This window comes from Lepidochelys kempii, chromosome 13 (assembly GCF_965140285.1).
Source record: "Lepidochelys kempii isolate rLepKem1 chromosome 13, rLepKem1.hap1, whole genome shotgun sequence".
In the NCBI taxonomy this organism is placed as follows: domain Eukaryota; kingdom Metazoa; phylum Chordata; order Testudines; family Cheloniidae; genus Lepidochelys; species Lepidochelys kempii.
Genome location: NC_136392.1, coordinates 2,754,040 through 2,778,467, shown reverse-complemented (window position 1 = coordinate 2,778,467; position 24,428 = coordinate 2,754,040). Strand labels below are relative to the sequence as shown.

At 51.3% G+C, this 24,428-nt stretch overlaps 1 protein-coding gene across 6 annotated transcripts in view; it reads right to left on the bottom strand.

Annotated features, from left to right (window-relative positions):
* Positions 1–1,005: 1,005 nt before the first annotated feature.
* Positions 1,006–24,428, bottom strand: part of BCL2L1 (BCL2 like 1) — a 31,815-nt gene continuing 8,392 nt past the window's right edge. For all 6 annotated transcript variants that reach the window (XM_073308692.2, XM_073308697.2, XM_073308693.2 and 3 more), the window contains one exon: positions 1,006–3,901. In XM_073308692.2, the coding sequence (XP_073164793.1) occupies positions 3,764–3,901 (138 nt within the window). In that variant the 3' untranslated portion in view covers positions 1,006–3,763. The remainder of the gene's footprint in view (positions 3,902–24,428) is intronic.

Sequence of the window (24,428 nt, the reverse complement as noted above, 5' to 3'; positions counted from 1 at the left end):
TCCACAGTGTGCAGCTTCCATCTTGTACCTGCCAAAGGGGAGGGGAGGGGAGACCCACTGTTCTCAGCCCCCTCAGAGCCATCCACTCCTGTCCCCCAGGGTACAGCGAGGAACCATTCAAACTTGCGCTGTTCCTTAAAGCATCACCTGGCCCACAGCAGGCCTACTGTCCTCTTGAGTTACTCGGGTTAAAAGGCTCTTCTCCCTTCCCCGATCTCCAGTTCTTATCAGCTGGGAGGCAGAGATCTAGGCCTGTGTACATGTACACAGAGGAGCCAGCCAGGGTGGGACCCCAGCCATGGGCACTGCAAGAACCCCAGGGCTCATGGGAGCATTTTAATGGAGTTCTGGGAGCCCAGACAGCTCCGTTCCGTCTCCATGCACCCAGCCTGTGCAGCAGCATCGGGCTCAGGCCTTACCCTTGCAGGCCGCTCCAGGTGAATCTCTGCAAGTGCGGATCATTCATTTAGCACGTCACGGGACACATCTTCAGAGCTCCCTGCCAGCAATCCTTGTGGCTCTGGAGCAGGGCGAAACCTACGGGGCTTCTGCCTCTGTGCCCAATGGGAATAAGTGACTCACCTGAGGCAACGAAGGGCCAGAGCAGCTATTGGAGCACAGGCATCTTTAGCTCCCAGTGCTGGGCTCTGGCAAACCTCCTGGTTCACAGAGGGAGGCAGGGCCACCCGGGCACCGCTAACCACTACCTCGGCCTGGCCCGGAGGGGCTTGGATAGGCATTCTCCACTTGGACACGCTGCGTGGAAAGGTGTTTCCGTGCAGGCAGAGCAGAGAGGACACAGGTGTTTCCACACGGCACTGTCTCCACCTGCCATCAGCAGGGCTGGAGCGACTAAGAGCAACCAGCGCCCTGTCTACAGTAGCATTGCACCGGCGGGTGAACTGAAGACCGGGGAGAGAGGAGGGAGCAGCAGTAGCCGCGTTTGGCAGGTGCGCCTCTCAGCAGGGACAGGGCCCTCTCAGCAAGAATCACAGACTACACAGCTCCAACAACAGAGTTTATTAATAGGATTGAGCCTCCACCTGCAAATCAAAGCATTTCAAATGCCCGCCACAAGCTGTGTGGGAGTGACTTCCGCACACAAAGGATCAGGTGGGCCTAACCCCACACTGCCCGGCCAGCACCACCGTGAGAGGCTGAGTCAGGAGCTGAGAGTGCAAGGTGGGTTCTTAGTGTCTATGGGGACTTGCTCTCTTGCCCTGGTTCTCCTGGGGGTGGGGTGGGGGGGTGGAGACCACAATTCTTCAGTCCTGGGGCCTGCCCCGTGCAGAGTGCACAGCAGGTGCCCTGCAGGGTGATGGGGAAGCACTGTCAACGCACATAAATACAGACATACGGTTAACAAAAATAGTATTAGAATATTCACAAGTGAGTAAAACCTACTCTCGGGTATTTACAGCAGAGCACAGGAAGTATGTGCAAGGAGCAGGCACCCGCTAGGCTGTCGGGCATGGACGCTGGACTCCCAGGAGGGGGGGGCGTTTCAAAAGCCAGCTTCACGTTAATGCTTCAGGGAGATGAAATGCCAGACAGGCACTAGCAGGGCCCAGCTCCCCCTCAGCAGCTTGCAGGAGAGAACAGGAGGTGCGAGGCTGCAAGCGGCGCAGAGCCCAGCCCTGCCGCAGACCCATCCCCCCATGCAGAGGGAGGGCAGGGCACGTCCCTGTGCTAGGAGCAGGAGATGCCATGCCCTGCGAGGAGGTGAACGCACACTGGAGATGGAATGGCGGCAGGACCAGCATTAGACCAAACGCTGCTGTTACTCAAGCAAGCCCGAAAAACACGGCCGAGACTAGAGCCAGGCAGGTATCTAGCCGAGTGTGCCGCCGCTGAGTGAGTGGGGAGCACTCCAGGGGAGTACCCGCCACCCTGGAGCTAGCAGGGGGCCATCAGCTGGCTCGGAATACTCTGGGGGGAGCTGCCCTGCTCACTGCTAGAGCGTGGCCAGACTTGGAACTCAGCGAAGTGGAACCATGAGGAAGGCGGGCGAGGCCCCTTCTCTCCCTTGCCAGCTGGGCTGCCCCTGGCCGTGCTCTGAGCTTCGGCTCTATTCCAGTAGCCAGGCTCCTCCATCTCCTCAGAGATCAGGTTCCTACTTCCCCCCGGCCCAGGGAAGAGGATGCTACAGCTCCCTGCTCCTGCTGGTTCCCTGTGGGGCAGCATTTGCCCCCACCGCAGTCTCGCTTTATTCCCCCCAACCTGCCAACCCGCCCAGCGGTGAGGAAAGACAGATGGACTCTGCGGCTACCCCAGAGGGTGTGCACAGGAAGGGGGCGGGGCAAGCGGTTCCATGACTGCTGGGGCAACCCCACTTAACTCCTGCCAGGCCCTGGGCAGAGCCGTGTTTACCTCTGCCCTTGCTGCAAGCTACTTGGGCAGCAGCCACCATGGCTCTCCAGAGAGCGACGCTAGTAGAGGCAGGGAGCAATTAGAAGCCAAACGTAAACACCTTCCATGGGACTGCTGCTGACACAGTGTTTTCTCTGTCTGTGACTCCCCCACCTGGCATTAGCTAGGGGACTCCAAGCAAGAAGAGCAAACTCAGGCATGCCTGGTCCCCAGAAGCGGGAAACCGAGTGGCTATTTCCTGCGCTTTGCAGCCCCAGGCCCATGCTTGGAGCAGCCACGTCTAGCGACTGCCGAAGGGAGCAGCTGAGCTGAGGAACGCGGGGTACCTGCTTGGAACGGTGGGGTGGGGTGCTCGGAGCATGTAGGGAAAAGTGGTAGCCTAGGGCAAAAGGGAAGAAGTCAGCACAGTGTAACTCACTGCAGAAATCTACATTCATAGGGAGAGAACAGCATGAGGATCCCGCTGCACCCTTGCCTGGGAACACCGAGCCGGGCCTGACGCCTGTCCCAGCAGAGTACCCTGAGCGGGGCACAGCCAGCGTAGAGACAGGGCCTTCGGCGCTGGAGCCAGACACAGCGGGAGAGCAGATTCGGGCGCATGCAGCAGTGCATGGCTCAGAGGAGTCTCCTGCAGCACAAGGGAAGGATTAGGACCTTCAGGGCTGGGGAGAGACCTACTGTAAACTCTACCCCTTTACTAGACGAAATGGTCTGAGGTCTGCTAAGGGCAAACCTGGGGACCTGGCTGCACCTAACCTTTTCCTACCAGCTCCAGGCGCCGCACACAACAGCCAAGCAATCGCAGCACCAGCTGACCTCACGAACAGACTGCCCAGGTGGGGAAGCTGCATTGATGGTTAACAGCTCTGCCTCCCTGCCACGCCCACAGCTGGACATGCAGGGCATTCCTGGAACACCCCTCCAAGCACTGGGGGCTCTTCCTAGATATGTACAAAGCCTGCAATGACGGTGGGGCTGTGTAGAAAGGGCGGTGCTTGCCCCTAGAGCCTTACGCTAAACACCTCCACACACACACACACACACACACTTGTGTCTCCCCCCTAGCCACCCAGGGGGAGTATGTTTCCACCCATCCATCCCTGCTGTTTGGTGACCTGGGGCACGGGCTGGGGTCCTCAGCAGCCTATGGGGAGCAGCCTGCAGAACAACTGCCTTGGTCTCAGGGCTTTTAAAACCAACAGTAAGAGAAGATTGGGATAAAAGGGAGATGGCGGCACATGGGCCAGAAGAGATCTGTGGGGCAGGAGTCCCCGCCCTTTGAGCCGGGCTGCGGGCAGGGGCGCTGCCCCTTGGAATGATCACGTTGCTCTGGAGTATAGCGTGACGGGTTTTTGCCATTTGCTGCGGGCCCAGGGGAGGAGTCAGTGTCCGGTTACTTGCGGCTCAGCAGAGAGCCCAGCAGGAGCACTCCTGCCAGAGTCGCCCCGGTCAGAAGCCACCTGTTGAACTGCTCCTGGCCTTTCCTGCTCTTGGCAGCAGCGTCATTCCCATAGAGATCCACAAAGCGCTCCTGTGGAGAGAGAGAGAGAGAGAAAGGTTAGGGAGCTGCAGAAGCGTGGGGGAGTAGAGGGGAGGCAGAGCTCACATTTAAACGCCAGACAATGACCAAATGCATGCTCCATCTTGTGAGCAGGAGAGATGGGAGACGAGGAGATTCCTGAACTGCTGCTCCCCGGGGCACTCATCTAGGTCGGAGTCACAAGCCCTGTTCTCGAGTCAGGTGACTGCCCGAGGTGGGCCCTGCGTGAGTTGGTAACAGTGTGAGGGCTCTGCACTGGAAAAGTCTGGCCTAGTCTGTCTAGTCTGCACCAGAAAAGCTTTGCTGGCCTTGATGTGCCAGCAAACCCTCCTGGTACAGACGCAGCTTATACCAACAAAAGACTGTGCCAGGAAAGCTTATACCGGTTCCCTGAATGAAACCCACAAGGTCATTTCCAAATGACGCCACACACCTCATTCACAGTGACTGGGCCTCCAGGCGCACACACCACGGCACCATTGCAAGTAGCCTCCTACGCTGAGCAGGGCATGAAATGGACTGGGAGATTCCCCCCAGGGGTGGGGGGGGGAGGCTGGGCAATGCTGTGTTTCTTGTTCGCTGCTAGGGTGACCAGATAGCAAGTGTGAAAAATCGGGACAAGGGGTGGGGGGGTAATAGGAGCCCATATAAAAAAAAGCCCCAAGTATCGGGACTGTCCCTATAAAATCAGGACATCTGGTCACCCTATTTGCTGCCTCACCACATGCCAGTGACTGCTCCTTCACCCCCACACCTCTCTCTGCGTTGAGGAGAGCAGGTACTGACACAGATGCCCTTGAGCCTTGCTAGGCAGCAGTCAGGAGAACAGCCTCCTGCCCTGCTCTGGAAGAAGCTAGCTGAGCAGCAGCCAAGACACCCAGGAAATTCAGCTCCTTTTTCCTGAAGTTCCCCCACACCTACCCTGGTCACTGCCCTACAAGGCTGCAGAAAAATGCAGAACATGAGGGACTTGTGTGGATTAAAATACCAGAGTCTCAAGAACTCTGTCAGATTCGGCTGGAAAATCCAGGAGGACAATGTACAGATTCTGAGAACACCCACCAAGGACAAGACAATTGGATCCAATTTGCAGCACTGGGGAAAGAGAACAATGAGTGTGTTCCTGTTGCAGAAGGGTCTTGCAAAACACAGAGGAAGGGCATGTGTGCATCCACTTCCCAAGACACCGAAAATAACTCAAACGCTGAAAAAGAGAATGAGGAGCCTTGGGCAAAGCAACGCAAGCCACTGAAAGGCATCGGATGTGGAAGTTTCCTTTGAGAATCACCCTAATGCCTAGACAAATTGGGCTACCCAGGTTTAAAAAGGAAACGATTTCAGAGACACGCTAACGAACAGAGATCCTGCACCAACAACGTAACAAGGAAGAAAGCGCCTGCTACAAATACATTAGAAGTAAGAGGAAGACCAAGGACAGAGTAGACCCGTTACTCAATGAGGGGGGAAAGACAATAATAGAAAATGTGGAAATGGCAGAGGTGCTTAATGACTTCTTTGTTTTGGTTTTCACCAAGAAGGTTGGTGGTGATTGGACGTCTAAGAGAGTGAATGCCAGTGAAAATAAGGTAGGATCAGAAGAGGCTAAAATAGGAAAAGAACAAGTTAAAAGTTACTTAGACAAGTTAGATGTCTTCAAATCACCAGGGCCTGATGAAACGCATCCTAGAATACTCAAGGACCTGACTGAGGAGATATCTGAGCCATTAGCAAATATCTTTGAAAAGTCATGGAAGACGGGAGACATTCCAGAAGAGTGGAAAAGGGCAAATATGGTGCCCATCTATAAAAAGGGAAATAAGGGGAATTACAGACCAATCAGCTTAACTTCTGAACCCGGAATGATAATAGAGCAAATAATTAAGCTATCAATTTGCAAACATCTAGAAGATAATAAGGTGATAAGTAACAGTCAGCCTGGATTTGTCAAGAACGAATCATGTCATACCAACCTGATAGGTTTCTTTGACAGGGTAACAAGCCATGTGGATGGGGGGAAGTGGTAGATGTGGTATATCTTGACTTTAGTAAGGCTTTTGATATGGTCTCACATGACCTTTGTATAAACAAACTAGGGAAATACAACCTAGATGGGGCTACTATAAGGTGGGTGCATAACTGGTTGGAAAACCATTCCCAGAGAGTAGTTATTAGTGGTTCACAGTCATGCTGGAAGGGCATAACGAGTGGGGTCCCGCAGGGATCGATTCTGGGTCCAGTTCAATATCTTCATCAATGATTTAGATAATGGCATAGAGAGAACACTTATAAAGTCTGCAGATGATACCAAGCTGGGAGAGGTTGCAAGTGCTTTGGAGGATAGGATTAAAATTCAAAATGATCTGGACAAACTGGAGAAATGGTCTGAAGTAAAGAGGATGAAATTCAATAAGGACAAATGCAAAGTACTCCACTTAGGAAGGAACAACCAGTTGCACACATACAAAATGGGAAATGACTGCCTAGGAAGGAGTACTGCAGAAAGGGATCGGGGGGTCATAGTGGATCGCAAGCTAAATATGAGTCAACAATATAACGCTGTTGCAAGAAAAGCAAACATCATTCTGGGATGTATTGGCAGGAGTATTGTAAGCAAGACACAAGAAGAAATTCTTCTGCTCTACTCCGCGCTGATTAGGCCTCAAGTGGAGTACCATGTCCAGTTCTGGGTGCCACATTTCAGGAAGGATGTGGTCAAATTGGAGAGAATCCAGAGAAGAGCATCAAAAATGATTCAAGGTCTAGAAAATATGACCTATGAGGGAAGATTGAAAAAACTGGGTTTGTTTAGTCTGGAGAAGAGAAGACTGAGAGGGGACATAACAGTTTTCAAGTACATAAAAGGTTGTTACGAGGAGAAGGGTGATAAATTGTTCTCCTTAACCACTGGGGACAGGACAAGAAATAATGGGCATGAATTACAGCAAGAGAGATTTAGGTTCGCATTAGATGTTAGCAAAAACTTCCTTACTATAAGGATAGTTAAGCACTGGAACACATGACCTAGGGAGGCTGTGGAATCTCCATCACTGGAGCTTTTAAGAGCAGGTCGGACAAACACCTGTCAGGGATGGTCTAGATAAGACCTAGTCCTGCCATGAGTGCAGGGGACTGGACTCGATGACCTCTCGAGGTCCCTTCCAGTCCTATGATTCTATGGGTGCAGACTTTGCCCATTGTCTGCAGAGCCTTTGCTTTCCCATCTTGGCACCAGCAGCTCTCTGGCTGCCGCCACGAGGGACTTGTGCACTTTACATTCACACTTGCCGTTTCTGCCAAAGGCTGGCTGGATTGTTAAACCTGTTTAATCTTTACCATATAAAACATGTGTAATGGTTTAATGTTTAATGTAATGGTTTAATGTTCCAGGTGAAAGAGGCCAGAACAGCTTCTGAAAGGGAAGCACTGTGTAACTGCACTGTGAATGCTCTCTCTTCAGTGCATGTGTAACCAATACAGTGCTCAGCAGCTGAGCTGCCATCTTACTGTTGGCTCATTTCTGGTTTGAGCTCCCCTCCCCGGGAAGGGTGGGGCAGAACTCCCAGTGAGAGATCAAGGGCGGAGCCCTAAACAGCCATCGGGTCAGGTCCCCAGACTGCAGCGTGGGCACATGGAGGCTGCCTAATGGCAGAGAGCCCCGGCCCTTCCGAGGCGCAGGATGGGTCAGCTCCCCCAGGCCTCAGTGACTCCTCCACAGATTGTGCCCCACTAGTGGGGCACGAGGCACTTCAGCTTCCTCCACAGAACAAGCACCAATTGCAGCTACTCCACCCAGCTGCCAGGCCTGCAGGCATTTACCCCTTCCACCAGGCGCACCGCGCCTCCCGAGATCAGTGAACTACCCATTACACCCCCCCACCAGCAATATCTTGGGGACCTGCCAGAGGCTGCCTTTGACCAGGGCCCGGTACAGCACTGGCATGGTCCGTACCCAAAAGAAATCAGGAGTTTCTCAGCAGCCGAGTGTGGGGGAGAGGAGAAGAGGCGGAAGATTGGCATCTGTGTTCCCCCAGCAGGCCCTACTTACATCAGCCTTCTTCAGGCAGGGGCACTGAACGGACACACAAGCCCTGCGCTCCCCACCCTGAACTGTGTGTAAAGAGGACAAAGGGGGAAGCACAGGACCAGTCATGAGAGAAGTGTGTGTCAGGGAGGGGAGAACACCACGAGTGCAGGACAGGAGGCGCACCACGCGCACTGAACTCAGGAAGGTGGGGGGTGGGCAGCAAGGAGACAGCTGAGCTTTGTCTGCTGGGGAGGCTGGACTGGGCAAACCATTCCATGACTGGAGCCCCATTTCCTACAGTTACTCTAAGAACCAACTCCACATGTCTGTTACTGTCTGCTCTGTGCCCACTCCTCTCCTCCCACCCACAGCTAGAGCCCAGTGGGACACACCCGCCCTTCTGGCGGCAAGCTCCACCACAGCCGTGCCCTGCATTCAGCATTATCAAGCTCCAGGAGTATTTCTGGGAAGCTGGGTGTTCTGGGACAACAAGATCCTTGGAGTTTCAGGGCACAGGGCAATCTGAGGCATCTACCAGGAATGCAGCCATTCAGGGCTCGCCCCGTTCGTCCCAGCCCTGCACCTCCTGCCAACAGATGACAGGTTCCTGCCCCCCATCTGAATGTTGAAATACACGTAGATTTAAAGCGTGCCAGCACCGGAGGCCACTGGAGCCCAACTTCTCCTCCCACGACACAGAGAAGGGACAGGACGGAATCAGAGGGATCGTGTGGGGAGCAGCTGGGAAGGCAGTCAGGGGAGAGGGCAAAAGGCCACACTGGCTTGGATTTGGGGAGACCCTCGCCCCCTAAGGGACAAGCACTCTCACCGTAACCCCACCCACCCAACTGCATCAGTCCTGCACCACGAATGGCAGGATCCCCCCTCTTCCCACAGCCCCCGCCCCTCCCTCTGCGGGGTCTGAAGCCCTCCCCTTGCTAGGCCACGCAGCCTGAGCTCCACCCAAGCCACGAGGCCAAAGCGCTGTGCGCAGTGATTATGGAGGGCTAAGGGGTTTTGCACTAGTACAAGTCTGCCCAGTGGGGCCGGGAGGCTCATTCCCTGAGTTGCACAGACATCCTCACCATCTTAGAGCCCCCCGAAAACGCAGGCTAGCCCTGGGGCTGCACGGAGTTGAGAGCAATGCATAGAGCAGGGGCCCTGGCCTGAAGGGACATTTCCAGTAGTCGCTGCAGGAAGGCAGCTTGAAGACATCCATGGCATCTCCTCAGTGAGATGTTCAGTCTGGCTAGAGAGCAGGCCCTGACTGCATGCCCAACCACCCAGCAGAGCCTTGCAGCAGCAAAGCCTGGTCTGCAATCCGAGAATGACTGAGGTAGGCCACACCCTCCCCTGAGCTGGTTCCCTGGAAGGGTCAGAGAGCTGGACAGGACCTCGAGAAGATGCCTTTCCAGGGCTGGGGAGTTTGCTGATAATCTGGGTCCAGAGCACATGGAAACATCAGCAGCTCTGCTAACCCGCCCAGGACACTAACTCCTTCCCACCTACCGAGACACTCCAAATCTCCAAAATAAGCCCCACAAGCAGAGCACCAACCCCACCCACAGGTACAGGGCTGCAATGCAGCCTGCAAGAGGTTCTTCCCAATACAGCAATACAATGTGGGCCAAATTTGGGCACCCCATGCCAAGTGCAGAATTCCCATTGGAGTCAACAGGAGCAATGGGCATTCACAAGGCTTTTGTTTAGATACCTCAGTATTAAGCCCAAGTCTGACCCTGGGGAGGGACGGGGAGATGAGAAACTCCTGCTGCGGAAGGTATACTGCTGCAGGTAAACGGCACAGCTGTCCATCAGAGACCCTGGGATCTGCCAGGGCAGGTGCTCTAATCCAAGAGCCACAGCAGTCCTGGCTCTCCTGGAACGAGGGGTCCAAGTTCAGTATGCAGCCAGATACAGAAGAACTTTACCCCCGGCAGCCCTGAAGTTTATCAAGCATACCTGTCCATCAGATTAAAGCAGGAACCGGCCTGGCAAACATTTCCCAACACAGCATTCCAGAGAGCAGGGCAAATCTGAGGCTAGCTTTGTTCTTCTTCTAGCTCACTGGGTAAGTAAACAGGCCTGCTCCCCTGCTACGCACAAACTGCACTGCACAGAACTCAATACCAAAGAGGGCCAGCAAATGGGAATCGAAACGACAACAAACAACGGTAATGAGAGCTTGCAGCCGAGCATCTCCCCGCCCCGCCCCACAAGCAACTGATGGGCCCCAGACACAGCTTTGCTCCCAGAACACTGCATGAGAAGCTAGCTCTGTGTCCTGGACGAACCTGACCAGGGCTGAGGGCCCTTTTCTTCCCCCACAGGAGCGGGGCTTGTATTATATTCAGATTGCCATTTTCCCAGCAGGATTTTCTCTTGAATAAATAAGGCTGCAGTAAGTCAGCCAGTCTGGAACAGCACAGATCAGCTTGGAGTGACCCTGTGTCTGTGTCACGCCTTATTGTGCAATGCACAGAAATCAGACAGGCAGCAGCTCACTGCTGAATCCCCTCCCGCTGCCTGAGCCTCTAGAGGGTTCTCCTGACTCCCACAGCTGTGCCAAGGAACTGCACGGAACACCTGGTAATGTCTCCATTACCAACCAGACAAGACAGCAAGAGACAAGCTGTGAGTGTTGCCATGGTCAGCTACGTGGGTTTCAGTTCCTAAGCTACAGCTGTGATCGACAAGTAGCTCAGCCAATCGCTTTTAAATTGGCTCCTCCCCACAAGTCATAGAAAATGCAGCTCACTTCCCCCCATTACTTAGAAGACGTGAAACATCCTCAAACCGTGTGGCTCCATCACAGCTCCTTGCAGAGTGTCCAGCCTTCCCAACCTTGCTGTGTGCACATGCTAAGGTTTTCACAGATGGCCAAATTCCAGCCTGGAGTAAGCAGGGATATGGGGATTTTCAGAGGCCCTGCGGCTTTGCACCTGCTTGCCCCAGGACTGAATTTGGCCTGAAGCCTCTCTCATTTGTCACAGACCCACCCTTTTGTGGGCTGCCACACGAGGCTGCTGCAGAGATTGATAAATGTGCAATTTCAAAAGCAAGTTTTTCAATGGCCTGTTTGGAACAGATGGGGGTCATGTAAAATCCCAAGCGACATCAATTTCTTGCTGTGGCCTGGAGCAAATCGCTTACCCTCTCTGCCTCAATTTCCCCCTGTAAAATGGGGATCATTTTACCTCTCAGGCGCGTTAATGAGGACAAATTCATTCCTGTTTATATTGTACTTCAGAGCACCTAATAAGTAGTTCACGCTACGGCCAGCTGGAAAGGGCCCAGATCCAGGTGTCAGAGGGTCTCTGTGGCTGCATCTTCAGTTACCCACTACTGCTGTTTCTCTGCTGGATCAGGTTGGTGACCTCTTTTCCCAAGTCAAACTTTTCACAACCCCCTTACATTCACTATAAAAGTCAGAGTAAAAACATGTAACAGTGATAAAAATAAGCCCCTATGGTGTATGTTGAGAGGCTCACAGAGAATAGTTGACCTTGAGGGCTCAGGGTGTGCGGGGAGGAACAAGATTTTTTTTTTAAACCTGAGATTGTTATAAAGTTTTCAACACCTTGCGACTGGAGTCTCCTGTTCGCCTTTCTTGTCCCCCTGGGGGCCATGACCTACTGATTGCAAAACACTGCTCTAATGAAATGAAATATTAGTGGACCTTAGGCACAAAGCATTCCCCGGCCAGCATGGACTCCTGCTAACTTATACCACGTGTCCCACCATGCCAGCCTTATTTTTCACTGTTCTATTGGGAAGGATGAACCAGATGTGTGTGACTATAATTCCCATCCATTTAGAGGAACACAGAAGGCCGATAGACCTAAAGTGAAACCTATCAGCTTCTTTGGGCCCTGCAGTCCTGTTATGTTGTATCCCCTGCACCATTGCTGTGAGGAGCAGACAGGACACTGATATGAGAATCCTGCCCAGAGAGAAAGAGATCAGGATTCTTGTATATTTCCAATGTCCTACCTATTCACAGGTGGGAGCGGGAAGGTCAGTGTGCTGTGTTTTTGATAATAGAGAAAGCGAGCCCTGAATGTGTTGGCAGTTGTGCCCAGCTAACACATGGGGATGATAGCAATAGTGCTGAAAGTGGATAGATTTTCCCCTCCAGGACTGGTGTTTAAATGGTTGGGCATGTCAGCCTTAACAATGTCCCTTTCCACATAGAGAAGGGAAAGAGAAAGCATGCAGCCTCCAAGAATCTGTCTCATGCAGAGAGCTCGAGCTGGATGACAGGGAGCAGGCTCCAGATCCCAGGAATGGATATTTTAATGTATAAAGTGCCCTGTGAACAAAGTCTCTTTCTACTGATAGATATTCAAAGGCAGCAGGAGTGGGACAGAACACTGCACGCTTCTGTGTACTTCGTGCTGGCTTGGGGGTTCACATGACACAGGCATCAGTGGGGGTACACAAATACCGTCACATAAGAAAGGTTTTGAAAAGGGAGATGCATCCCAGGAGCAGACAATCAAAATTTTGGCCTTGCTCCATGCGAGTGACAGTTCAGCTCCCTTCTGTACCACGGACACCCAGTTTCTTCCTATTGGGGTCATTTGCTAGGACACACTCCCACAGATGTGTCCAGAGCACTTTGGGCTACAGGGTCAGAGGAAGCACTTTGCTCCCCAGGAATGGCTAGTTAATGATTCCCCAGCAAGATGCTGGGCAGGAATGCATAAGCTCCTCCCACCGCAAACAGCCATTCTGTGTGGATATGCGTGACCTTGCCACTCCCCAACCTCCATTCTGAGTGCATATATTGCCTCTCCCCCCTCCCCACCAAAGTGTCCCTGGTAACACAGTGTTTATTCAGAAGGGTCCATGCAGTCATTCTCTAGACTCACAGCCCAACAGTTCCCTGATCTGCCAGTTCTCCGCTGGGGCTGCCTCACAAGAGGACAGGGGGAAGTAAGAGACAAAGGCACTGTCTGGCCCTGGTCAGGTGCACTAGAGACCTTTCCCTCCCTCCCGCTGCAACCCCGGATGCTGCAGTCTCCGTATCCTCTCAGGAAAGCGCCAGACCTTTGTTTTTAGGGTGACCAATATTGCTATGTTTGGGGGGCGGAGGAAATCAAGACCGTGGAGATCCTTTTATTTAGCATTGGGCTCAATAAGGAAAAAAATCCTTGTTCCCCCTACACAGGGGGTGCGTTGTCATCAGGCAGAGTGGTAGCATGCCTAGGTAACTGACAAGCTGCCATATTTGCATAGATTTGCAGCACTACGGGATTTAGACACAAGCACAGCACCAAAAACTGGCACAAAGAAACCAAGAAATAAGTCTTTCCACTTGGTAATAAAACCAACGGCCCCTCCCCCACAAGAAACACTGCAGCACAGACACCCTAGCAAACGGAACTGCTACAGGGAGCTAGGGAGAGCTCACCCAGCATAACGAAGGGCCTTCGCTAGGGCCCGAGAGATGAAGCAGACTGGCTTGGCAGAGTGCCGACAGGGCAAGCAGGCTGGCCTGGCATTTTGTTTCTAGTTTTGATAGTATCTGCCTCTGAGCTTGTGGAAATCCTTAGAATTCTTCTTGGAACTAGACTTGTTTTGAAACGCTTATTTCTAAGAAAAGAAAGTGTTTGCTGAGCAAGAGATAAATGGCATCTGGTGAATACATGGAGCTATCAGGCACTCCAGGCAGGGAGGGACAACACTGGAGGAGCATGGAGCACCCCTCCTCTTCCTCCAGAACTGGACAACATGCAGCTGGCAGGGCACTGAGGGCCACCCGGCAGAGTGGCCCCCGTCCCTTTCCATGTTGATGTGTCTGGAGAAGCCAGAGAATTCTATGGAAGTCACTAATGCTCTCCATTCCAGCCACGCTGCATGGGGCTCTACCCCCATCCCACGCTCGGTTCCCAGACTCGGCAAGCCCAGACCGGGGGCAGGCAGGCAGAAGGGACAAGGCTGCTTTAGCTCAGGATTTGGTGGACACACTGGAGACTAGCAAAGTGCAGGTTACCTTCCAGTTCATGCACTGACCCAGGGCCTCGCTTCCCTTATACCTGAGGTCTAGCCCCCACAAGTGTCAATTTCAACCTCTTCAGTCCCCTGTTCTGGATCTCAGACTAGTCCAGACACGTCCAGATATTTCTAGCCTCCCCCAGTCACCTTTATCTGAGAGGAAATGTTTAGAATTCCTGAGTTGCTCAAACGATGACTCTCCGATAGCAACAGCACTTACAAAGAGGCTCACAGTCAGTCAGTACTGGCTTACCCCAGCCTCCCAAGGGTAGATTGTTTTACAATCTCTCTGCATTTCACACCCCCCCTTCTTCCCCCCCACCCAAGAGGCAACAGATACACTAACAAGGATGGGGCAGTAGGTGACAGTGAAATATAATAGAAGCAATTATGCCAATAGGTAGTGAGGTATCACCTCACCTCCAAGCCACCCAGGAACCATTCACTGGTTCAGCAGTGCAGTTCAGCATCTCTCTGTATTTGTTTTTGCCACCTTCACGCTCCCTGCTGGTCAGAAGACATTGTACATACACAGAATCAGATTCACAGCCCGTACTCCACTCCATCAGCTCCATTCACCACCTGACCCAGCACAAAAGTAGAAGGGATCCTCATTCCCCTCCACAGCGCTGAAAGCATGATACCCATCTTACACCTACACTGAGCTTGGCCTCCTGAAGGTCCCACAACACTTTGCATATCTGTTTAAATGTGTAAAGCAGGCAGTTACCGATCACTTCACCCACCATAAAATGCAGCCACCTCTGGGGTGAGATGCAGCAGCTGTTTAAACAGTGCCAACAATGTCAACTGGGTGTGAAGGAGGTATCTCAGTAGATAACCATATTCTATCAAAAAGAAAAGGAGTACTTGTGCCACAAGTACTCCTTTTCTTTTTGCGAATACAGACTAACACGGCTGTTCCTCTGAAACCTGTCATATTCTATCAGATTTGAAATTCGGCCAGGACACTGGCATTCACATCCCTATCTGGAGACTGGTGGGGACTAGTGCTTGAAATGTACCAGTAGTACCGACCCTGTGAGCTGGGTTAGTTTCATTCTCTTGTGTCTAGGTAACTATCTGAAACGCTAACACTAGACAGGTGGGAAGGAAATTAGTTGCACTCTCTATAGTGAAATTGGGGACAGGGCCAAGTGAAGCGGACCAAGTTCCTTTTTCAAGGTACAAGCAGGATTCAGCGAGTAGCAGTGATCCATGAGGACAGGTGAGGGAAGCAGATGTAGGGGGATAAACCCTGTCTAGTGTCTTTGGGCAGCAACAGATTGTCTGAGCCATGGCTGGGATACAGAGGAGAGCAGGGCAGTTAATAGGGGGAAAAAGGGGTTTGGGTACCAAGAAAGATTCCTTGATGTGGCATGGCTGAAGTGTGCCAGCATGCGAATGGGTCACTTGGCTCTGTACAGCAGAGGAGTCCCTCCGGTCGCAGAGGAAGTGTGACAGATGACAGGGAGGGACTCCTCTGCTGTATCTTTGCAGAGCTAGTCTGGGCAGGGTTCAGAAAAAAACTCAATGGCCTTTCATACAGAACATTCCATGTGGAGGAAACAGGCAACAGACCAGCCCAAGGGCCACACCTTCCACCTAGCAATGCCATTGTCACACCTGCTTATTTACAGCCCATGCCTGTAAGGCAGGGACTGTTCCAACCCAGTGACTAAACACACAGCGGGGTGACCACCATGCACACAGCTCTCTCTGCCACCCCAACAAGATCTGCTTGGGAAATAGGGTCATAAAAGAGCAGTGTACCATTAGAGAAAAACACCCCAAACAGTTCAGCAAATACACGAGGCTTCTCTTTCAAGAGTCTCAAAGCACTGTCTAAATATAAGTTAGCTCTCAAAACCGTCCTATGATGCGCATCACTATTATCCCAGATGGGGAAACTGCACACAAAGCAGTTTAAGTGACCAGCCCAGAGTCACATGACAGTCTGTGACAGAGCTGGGAACAGAATCCAGGGCTCTTGACACCCAACTGCTGGTGTTTAGCCACAGGACACTGTTCCCCTCAAATGAGGCGCTCGATGTTTCTAGTATACCCGTAACTGTAACTGTTACAGCTACAATACCTATGATGCATCCCAGCCACCGGGCAGAAGCTGCCATTAGAATTTGGATTAATGTGCATTTGGGAATGGTTTCATACAGAGACGAGCAAGACAAGGTATGGAATAGGAAACACCCTGGTGCAGCAAAGCCCAGGAACAGCAGCTGCCCTTTACCCAACTCACCACGTGGGATTGGCATGTACAAACCTGCAGATGAAGCTCAATGGAGAAAAGCACTATCAGAAAAACTGAAAACAGGAGTATTCCCAAAGGCTGCTGCTAGAATCCTGTGAACACAGCTCAGCGGGTCCCCACGTGACTACTAGAGCCCAAGAGAGATCCCCGAGGTCCCCTGCTCTGTCTCTCTCCACCATGGAACCGGACAACAGGCTGCAAACCTCACAAGCCCCCGGCATCTTTGTATAGCTGCTCAGACACCCCTCAAAGCCTGGACCTGAGTGTCAGGCAGCAGCAATGTCCAAGCGGTTGTAACTGCCAGTGGCACACAGTACCACCCTTGCAATCAAAATATTTCAGAAAATATGCCACCTTCCCCCGTCAGGAGAATCTGACATCAGAGAACAGGCCTCAACCCCTCTCCGGAGCTGCTCCATACAGGAGGCTTTGCTGTTCCGCCCCTAGTGTTCTTTCAAGTGCTTTGTCAGTAACTCACTGCCAGCTTCCATGGCGAGTGGGGGGAGACACAAGCAGACTCTGCAGGTGCAAATGTTTCAGGGACTCCGTTTTAACTGTTATGCAAATGACTGACCTACATGGAAGCAGCTGGTTAATTTCAATTACAATAGCAGGGAATTCTGGGTGATGTGAACCCTGAGTCCCCAGCAAACACTGTCAAACTCCGCGATGTTGTGACCCAGAGCTGAGTAGAGATAAAACCTCCCCCCCCCCACCACACGCAGCAGGACACCAGCTAGCATTAGGTAAGGCACACAGGCTGTCCCAGTTTGCGTAAGGGCCCCAGCCAGACTGGGTACTGGAGTGGGAAGTACGAGGAACCTGCAGAGTTCAGTGCACACTACGGCCAAAGCCGAGACGGCCACTAACACATTCCATTCCTAACCCTGCTGCCAGGGACGCTGGTCAAACTGGTTTCATCACCAGCTTCACAGAGCCTGCAATGTGCTTAGAATCCTAGACGATCAGGGGCGGAAGGGACCCCAGGAGGCCATCTAGCCCCACCCCCTGCTCGAAGCAGGGCCGATCCCCAGTTAAATCCCAGTGCTTGCACCACTCGAGACGACAAGTGCTCACCAGCAATTCCAGCATTTCCCAAATGTGTCAGAGGGGCTATCCAGAGAGCTGCAGCCCCTCTCTGCATCCCAGGAGTCAGCCTGGCCTGCTCTGGGCATGGCAGAAGAGACTGGAGAGGACAGAAGTGTTCTCTCTATTGTGAGGCAATCAGCCATCAGATGAAACATTAATGCATAGCAAAACAAGAGCTGGCATGAATGACTAATCCACTTGCATCCAACTTTCATCAGTGAAAGTTATTCTCTCAGAATCATCGGGGCTGAGCCATAGACCAGAACCAGTACCAGGAACACACCGGCGAGGGAGAGCTGGGAACCATGAAGCCGTAATACAAAAGCACAGTGAGGAACATGTAGGTCGAGCTGGATCCACGCAGGAGATTAGCACCTGCTGGGAATGGGATTGCATTTCCGTGGACTAACCCATTTAATGCCTTTTGGAAAAACAGTCTCTATGCGGCTTCTCCCCACTGGACAGATGGTGTCTGAGCCCCAACAGGGCAGACCAGTCTGCTGGCCTTTGGTGAGAGAGGCACATGTTAGGGGCAGTGGGAAGACTCCTTGCTCGTGTCAGAGCTATCTGAAGCCTAGAAGATATTAGGCTGTGTGCCTAGCGAGGCTGCTGTGTAACACAAGCACCTCCTTTTGGGGGAGACCATGCCTACAGCACGTGGTGCCCAGAGAGAGGAACGGATCCGCATTTTCACCCAGCCACACTCTTCGCCCCCAAGCATTAAGAAAGTTCCTGTGTCCTGGTAGAACTGGGTATGAGGCAACAGTTTCTGCAAGGAGGCAGCTTTTGCAAAGACACAACCTTTGGGCTTCACTGGACCCTGACACCATGACCACATTCCTCATTCTCTGGAGCCAGAGCTAGGGCACGCCCTACAGTGCTCTCAAGCCCGTAACCAGAGTGCGATCTTGTCATTTCTTAAGCATCTCCCCCCAGACTGAGAGGCTACATGCAAGAACATGCTCCCGTTCCTCTTGCTCCCCCACAAAAAACATGCCTTGGGAAAATGGTCAGGTTTGGGAACAGACAAGAAATCAGGACCCGCTCCTCCTTCCACACACGGACCCACTCCAATTTTAAATAGACTGTCTCAGCTCCTCTCTCTTGGGTAAGTCCCATGGACCCTTTGAGCAGACCTCCTCCTCCCACACCGCCCTGGGATGGAGCCGGAGAAGGGGAGGGAGATGCATTCATTTAGTTCCTGTTAATCCATGTGAAGTCTCAAGTGATTCAGCCCATGAAGTCACTTAGCAAGAAACCTCCTGACCAACAGGAACTACTGCAGCAGGAGGGCTCCTTTGCAGCACTCTGCTCTGGGCCTTGTCACACACTGGAAGCAAATAATTGTTTAATCCAAGAAGATATTGGTGAGCCACGTCATTTCAGGATGGAATAAGCATAACCAAGCACTTATGGCCACAGGTTTACAGGCGTTCAAATCAGATGCCCTCAATACACAAAGCTGGGGCTTCACTTGAGGGACACTTGTGATCATCTGCACACAGCCTCCATTTCCTGGCCAGGGATCACTAGCCAGCACAGCTAGTCACTGCCTGAGACAAAAGCGTTACCACAGCTTTCCCGCCACTGAAGCCAATGGCAAAACTCCCATGGACTTGTGAGTGGGCCCAAGATCATGTCCAAAACACCAGTGAAATGGTCCAGAAGGGGCAGAAACCATCCGAGTGGAAGCTGTCCTGATGCTCCCCTCCTCTCTGCACTGACCAGTCCCAGCATGCAGCAGTCAAACAAGCCCTTCCTCTAACTCCAGTGCACACAATGGTAAGCCTGGCAGCTCACTCCCATGTGTGGCTGGGTGTTGAGAGCCCTGTGCTTCCCTCACCTTTGCTCTGTTTAGTGTGGAGCTCTTTGCTTCAGGTGAAGGACTGCACTGGTATCAACAGCAGTGGAGGAGGGAGAAAGAGGGGGAGGAGAGATCTTTCATTCTTCTCCCCCCTTTGTCCCCACTCTGTAAGGGGCCTCCAGGTGCTCAGACACCTGTGCTGTCAAACAGACAGTTCTGTCCATTGCCCCTTCTTCAGCCCAAGCATACAATTCTATTTCCAACCAACAAGTCAACCCAGCCTGCACCTGCTGCTTTCGTCACAGGCAAGGCACCTCACAGTACGCTATACATATCCATCCCTTCATGCACAGTTTACAACAGCGACAGAATCCTGCTTCAGAAGCTCTGGCTGCATGTTGACCTCCCTCGGAAGTCCAAGTTACAGAGTAGCTCAGCTCCTCTGATGCAAATGTTACCTCCAAGTCTCTGCTTCCCAAGTCTGAATGGCAACTGGAGGCCAAGTACTTGGGGTAAAGAGAAACTGGCTGCTCTTTGTTCTATGATCAGGCTGTCCCGTGAACTAGACCCAGCGTACTGCCCTTCTTTGTGCATTCTGTTCCCTCTCCAGTCAGGTGCTGCTTCCCCCAAAAAAGGACACTGACACTCTCATACCGGGGGAGAGAGAAGAGGCTGCAAGTTAGTCCACAGGGTATAAAGCCCACTGCAATCAGGAGAGCAGATTCAACTCCAGGTTCATTCAATTCTCTGCTCCCTTTAAAAGGGGGAAAAACAACCACCACCACTACTGCATTCAAATAATCCCAGAGGCAGCAGGAACTTCTCTGGTTAAAACTCCGAAGAGGCCTTTGAATTCCATCCACTCCTCCCTCCCTCCCCTTGAGGCAGGTGCCAGCACTGAGGGCATTTGGGTCCCCATTAAAGGGATCCTAAGAGACAGCAGTGGATCAGTACACGTGAGCACGTGCCTGGGAGAAAACACGTGCGGATGTAAAGATGCTGGCTGCATGGAGGAGCTATGCTAGGCGTTTCTTCCTGGAGGTTGCCCTTCCCAGCACTGAGCGCTCCTGTATTCACGCTCTATCTAAAATAAACACAAGGATAAAAATAAGTGAAATGCCTAAAAATAAAAAACAAAGCAAGCAGTTTTCTGCACCATAACTAGGTCACCCAGCTTGCCAGCATGCGAGTTGTGGCAGAAGGCACACAACCTTACAGGCCTCCTGAATTCAAAATCAACATGTCTCTCTTCAAATTTTCCCGTCACGAAACCCACACCTGCTCCCCAGTAACCCCCAGCTGGAGCCATCTGTTAACGGTTCTGCCCTCCAGTCAGCTTAGGCTGTTTTGCTTGTGTGGCAAACTGTAACCTTATCCCCCCACCTGAACGCTACAACAACGAACACTGCCCCAGAGGACACAACTGAAGCTGCCCTGTGCGTTCAGACGAGGCCACACTTCCTTCTTTAGAAACAGACCAATGGGTCTGATGCTGTGAAGTGGAGAGAGCTCTCGCAGGTCCAGCTTTAAGTGCACGCCACAGGGCAAGAAGGTCTTGTGCCAATAGACTGTCATTGTCACTGGCACAGCATAGATAGGACCAGGGGAGTTCTGGGAATGTTCAGAGACAAACTCTGGCCCTGGAGAGGAAAGCTAAACAGACAATCCCAGGTCCCATCCAAACCAAGGCGATGTCTGTGAGGGACTAAATGCTTCCCTTCCCTGTTACCAATGTTAGTCTTTAGCCACTTCAGAACAAAGGGTTTTCCATGAGCAGCATCCCTGCCAGAAGGGGCAGCAGGAGAGAAAAGCACCACCCAGCAGAGAGGCGGCCACTTAAGCATGCCCTGGAGGATGCCAACAGCAGTTACAGCTCCTACTGCCATCAGTATACAGATCATCACAGAGGTGGGGAGACATCTCTACCTAGCAATTCTGCTGTTATCTCAGAAACAACCAGCATCAATCAGGGATGGCTCCCACTTTTGTCATCAGACTTTGTTAAGGTTCTCGGATGAGCCCATCCTCATTCCCACCTCCCCTCCCGACCCTGCCAATCCAGTTTCTCCCAGGACTGGTTAGGCTTAGTAGATGCTAGGGAAATAGTTATTTGCCCTAGAGCAGCGCCCCTGGTTCTCTCAGAAGGGGACTCTATTCCCACAGCATTCCTACTTTCACTCAACAACATGGCTGGGGGGCGGGGGGGAAGAGAGCAAAGAAGAGCTGCAAAGGCCCTGAAACATCACATCACGGCTCAGCCTCCACACCACCACACTGAGCCTCCACCACACTCCCCCCAAGGGCCTGCTGGGTGCATTCCCATTTGGATTATATAAAGGGAGGCTTATGTAGTTTCTGACATCCAGTTAGGGATCCAGAAACAAGGTGTGTGCATGTCAGGCACATGCATAGAAAGCAGCAATTTCCATGGTGTGAGTGAGGGCTCACCATTCCCAACCCCTCTGGCTGGGTCAGACAAGGCATCTCAATAACACAGACATGCAAAGACCCTGGGCAGCTCACAGTCGGGGCCTGAACTCCAATTTCAAACAGCACCAGCAGACCAGGGGAACTAAAGTTAACGAAAACAGCTGAGAATCGGTAACAGTGAAAAATAGTTTGGAAATGCATCTTGGGGTATTTTTAAAGTACTTTGTTTTTTGAATCCCAGGATCTCAGAGAACTTTACAAACATGAATTTTCACAGTCCACCCTGCAAAGTAGGGAAGTGTTATGCCCTTTTACTGAGGTCCAAAGGAGATAAGGGACTTGCTCTGACTCACCAAGTAAGTCAGTGACAGAACAAGGGGGTGAGAGATCAGGAGTTCTGACATGCAAATTCCTGCTTTGATCACAGACCTTCAAAAATGTAATCAAATCATACAACACAGAGAGAGACGCTGCATAGGTAAAAGATAGGGAGAGAAGAGAGGCAGAAACTGAGGAAGTGGGGTGAAGAGTGAAAGTCTGCAAAGATTTCTTTCCATCTTTCACTTTTTAGCAGGCAGGAATTCTGCTGCTGGGCTGGGACAGGAAGCAGCAATGGAAGTCATTCCAATGGCATTTCCTGAAGAGCTGTACAGAAAAGCCTCCCACCTCTGAATCAGTTTGAGAAGATGCCAAAGGTCTGCACACTGAGCAGAGATCTCAAACAAGCCCACTGTTCAGACTGCCCCTATCTGCAACTAGCCACCCTCTCTTTCCACCTGGTACTGAGTTAGTCTTCTGCGGGAACTGATCATCATGATTGCAGGGAGTGCCTGGATACACCCTCCCTGCTCCACACAAGTGTGACTGAATCTGATGGAAGAGAAGACAGAATCTTCAGGGCTTCAGCTGGGAGAGAAGAGAACCATCTGGTGTTCAGAAAAATATTTATTTAACCCAGGCAGGTGATGCCTAGAGAGACATCTTTCCCCAGCCCTAGATAGCATGCAGAGTAGATGAATGGGTGGGATATTTGTTTGGAAGACAGGAGGAGCAAAGAAAATAGGGAAAGCCAGTTGCCTGATAATGCAGGAGCCTTACAGTTAGAGAGCACTTCTCTGTCACGAAGAGGGAAAACGTGCGTTCTCAGAGAAGACCCTAAAGCGGTCTGTGCACCTGGAGATACCATCCTTTGTCCAAGATGTCATACTGACAACTTATGGCCATTAAAGATCCCATGGCACTTCTGTATAAGAGTCTGAATATTAATTCTGGTACCCTAGCCACAGTCCAGTTTGCATAATTGTATTTGACCCACATGGATTTCCCTTGTAACTTAATAAGAATATGGTATTCTTCTATTTTGGTATTTATACTGTGCTCATCACTGTGGTACCCAAGTACCTAGTCTTCATTTCATGTCTTTGAGCTGTTTTACAGTGTTGCTGTGTGTTAAAAGACTACATTCCACCCAGAGATAGCTGCATTTCCTTGAAAAATGTAGTGGATTCTATAAAGCTCTTTTAAACATATAATATACCTATTTGAATCAATGCTTACTCCAACAGGAGTTAATCTCACAGTGTTAACTACACACCAAATCTTGGTTATCCAAGCTGTTTGATCAGCCAGTGAACCTCTCACTGCCCGAGCAGAAAGGTCTAAATAGGCATAATTAAAGATACAAACTCCATTAGATGGCAATGGGAGTCCTACATGCTAGGAACAGAGATCGGCATACCAGGATAGGAGGGCTTGAGATCACATCTGGTTTGCTCATCCAACCCAAGCAGGGATTTAGCGTCTGCACACAAAAAGAAAAGGAGGACCTGGGGCACCTTAGAGACTAACGAATTTATTTGAGCATGAGCTTTCGTGAGCTACAGCTCACTTCATCGGATGCATGCAGTGGAAAATACAGTGGGGAGATTTATATACACAGAGAACATGAAACAATAGGTGTCACCATACACACTGCAAGGAGAGTGATCACTAAAGGTGAACTATTACCAGCAAAGGGGGGGGGACGGGACGGGACACCTTTTGTAGTGATAATCAAGGTGGGCCATTTCCAGCAGTTGACGAGCACTTCTGAGGAACAGTGGGGGGGTGGGGGGGGGGAGAGAAGGAATGAACATAGGGAAATAGTTTTACTTTGTGTAATGACCCATCCACTCCCAGACTCTATTCAAGCCTAAGTATCTTATGCTCAAATAAATTGGTTAGTCTCTAAGGTGCCACAAGTACTCCTTTTCTTTTTGTATCCAGTTTGCAAATTAATTCCAATTCAGCAGCCACAAACTCTACCACTGAGTCCACTCGAGCAGTCTCTAAGAGAACAAGATGAATGCCTCGACATGGTTATTCCCAATCCCCACAGTGGAATAGCAATCATAGGAGTCAGAGTAACAGCCGTGTTAGTCTGTATTCACAAAAAGAAAAGGGGGGGGGGAAGAAAACCTGGATTTGTGCTGGAAATGGCCCAACTTGATTATCATACACATTGTAAGGAGAGTAATCACTTTAGATAAGCTATTACCAGCAGGAGAATGGGGTGGGGGGAGGTATTTTTTCATGCTTTGAGTGTATAAAAAGATCTTCTACACTTTCCACAGTATGCATCCGATGAAGTGAGCTGTAGCTCACGAAAGCTTATACTCAAATAAATTGGTTAATCATAGGAGTAGACATGAAGAGGAGCAAAAAGTCTGACTGTAGGGTGAGATGCAATGTCTCAAGTTTTCTCTCTGAAAGCAGAGGGTGTATGCAGAGCACAACTTGCTGTCATACGACAAGTGTCCGTGTCATTTCCCATCATTCAAAAAAACCGACAATTAGAAAATAGACTCTCCATAATCATATTTTCTAGACGGATTTCTCCACAAAGCACCACAAGACTCCATCC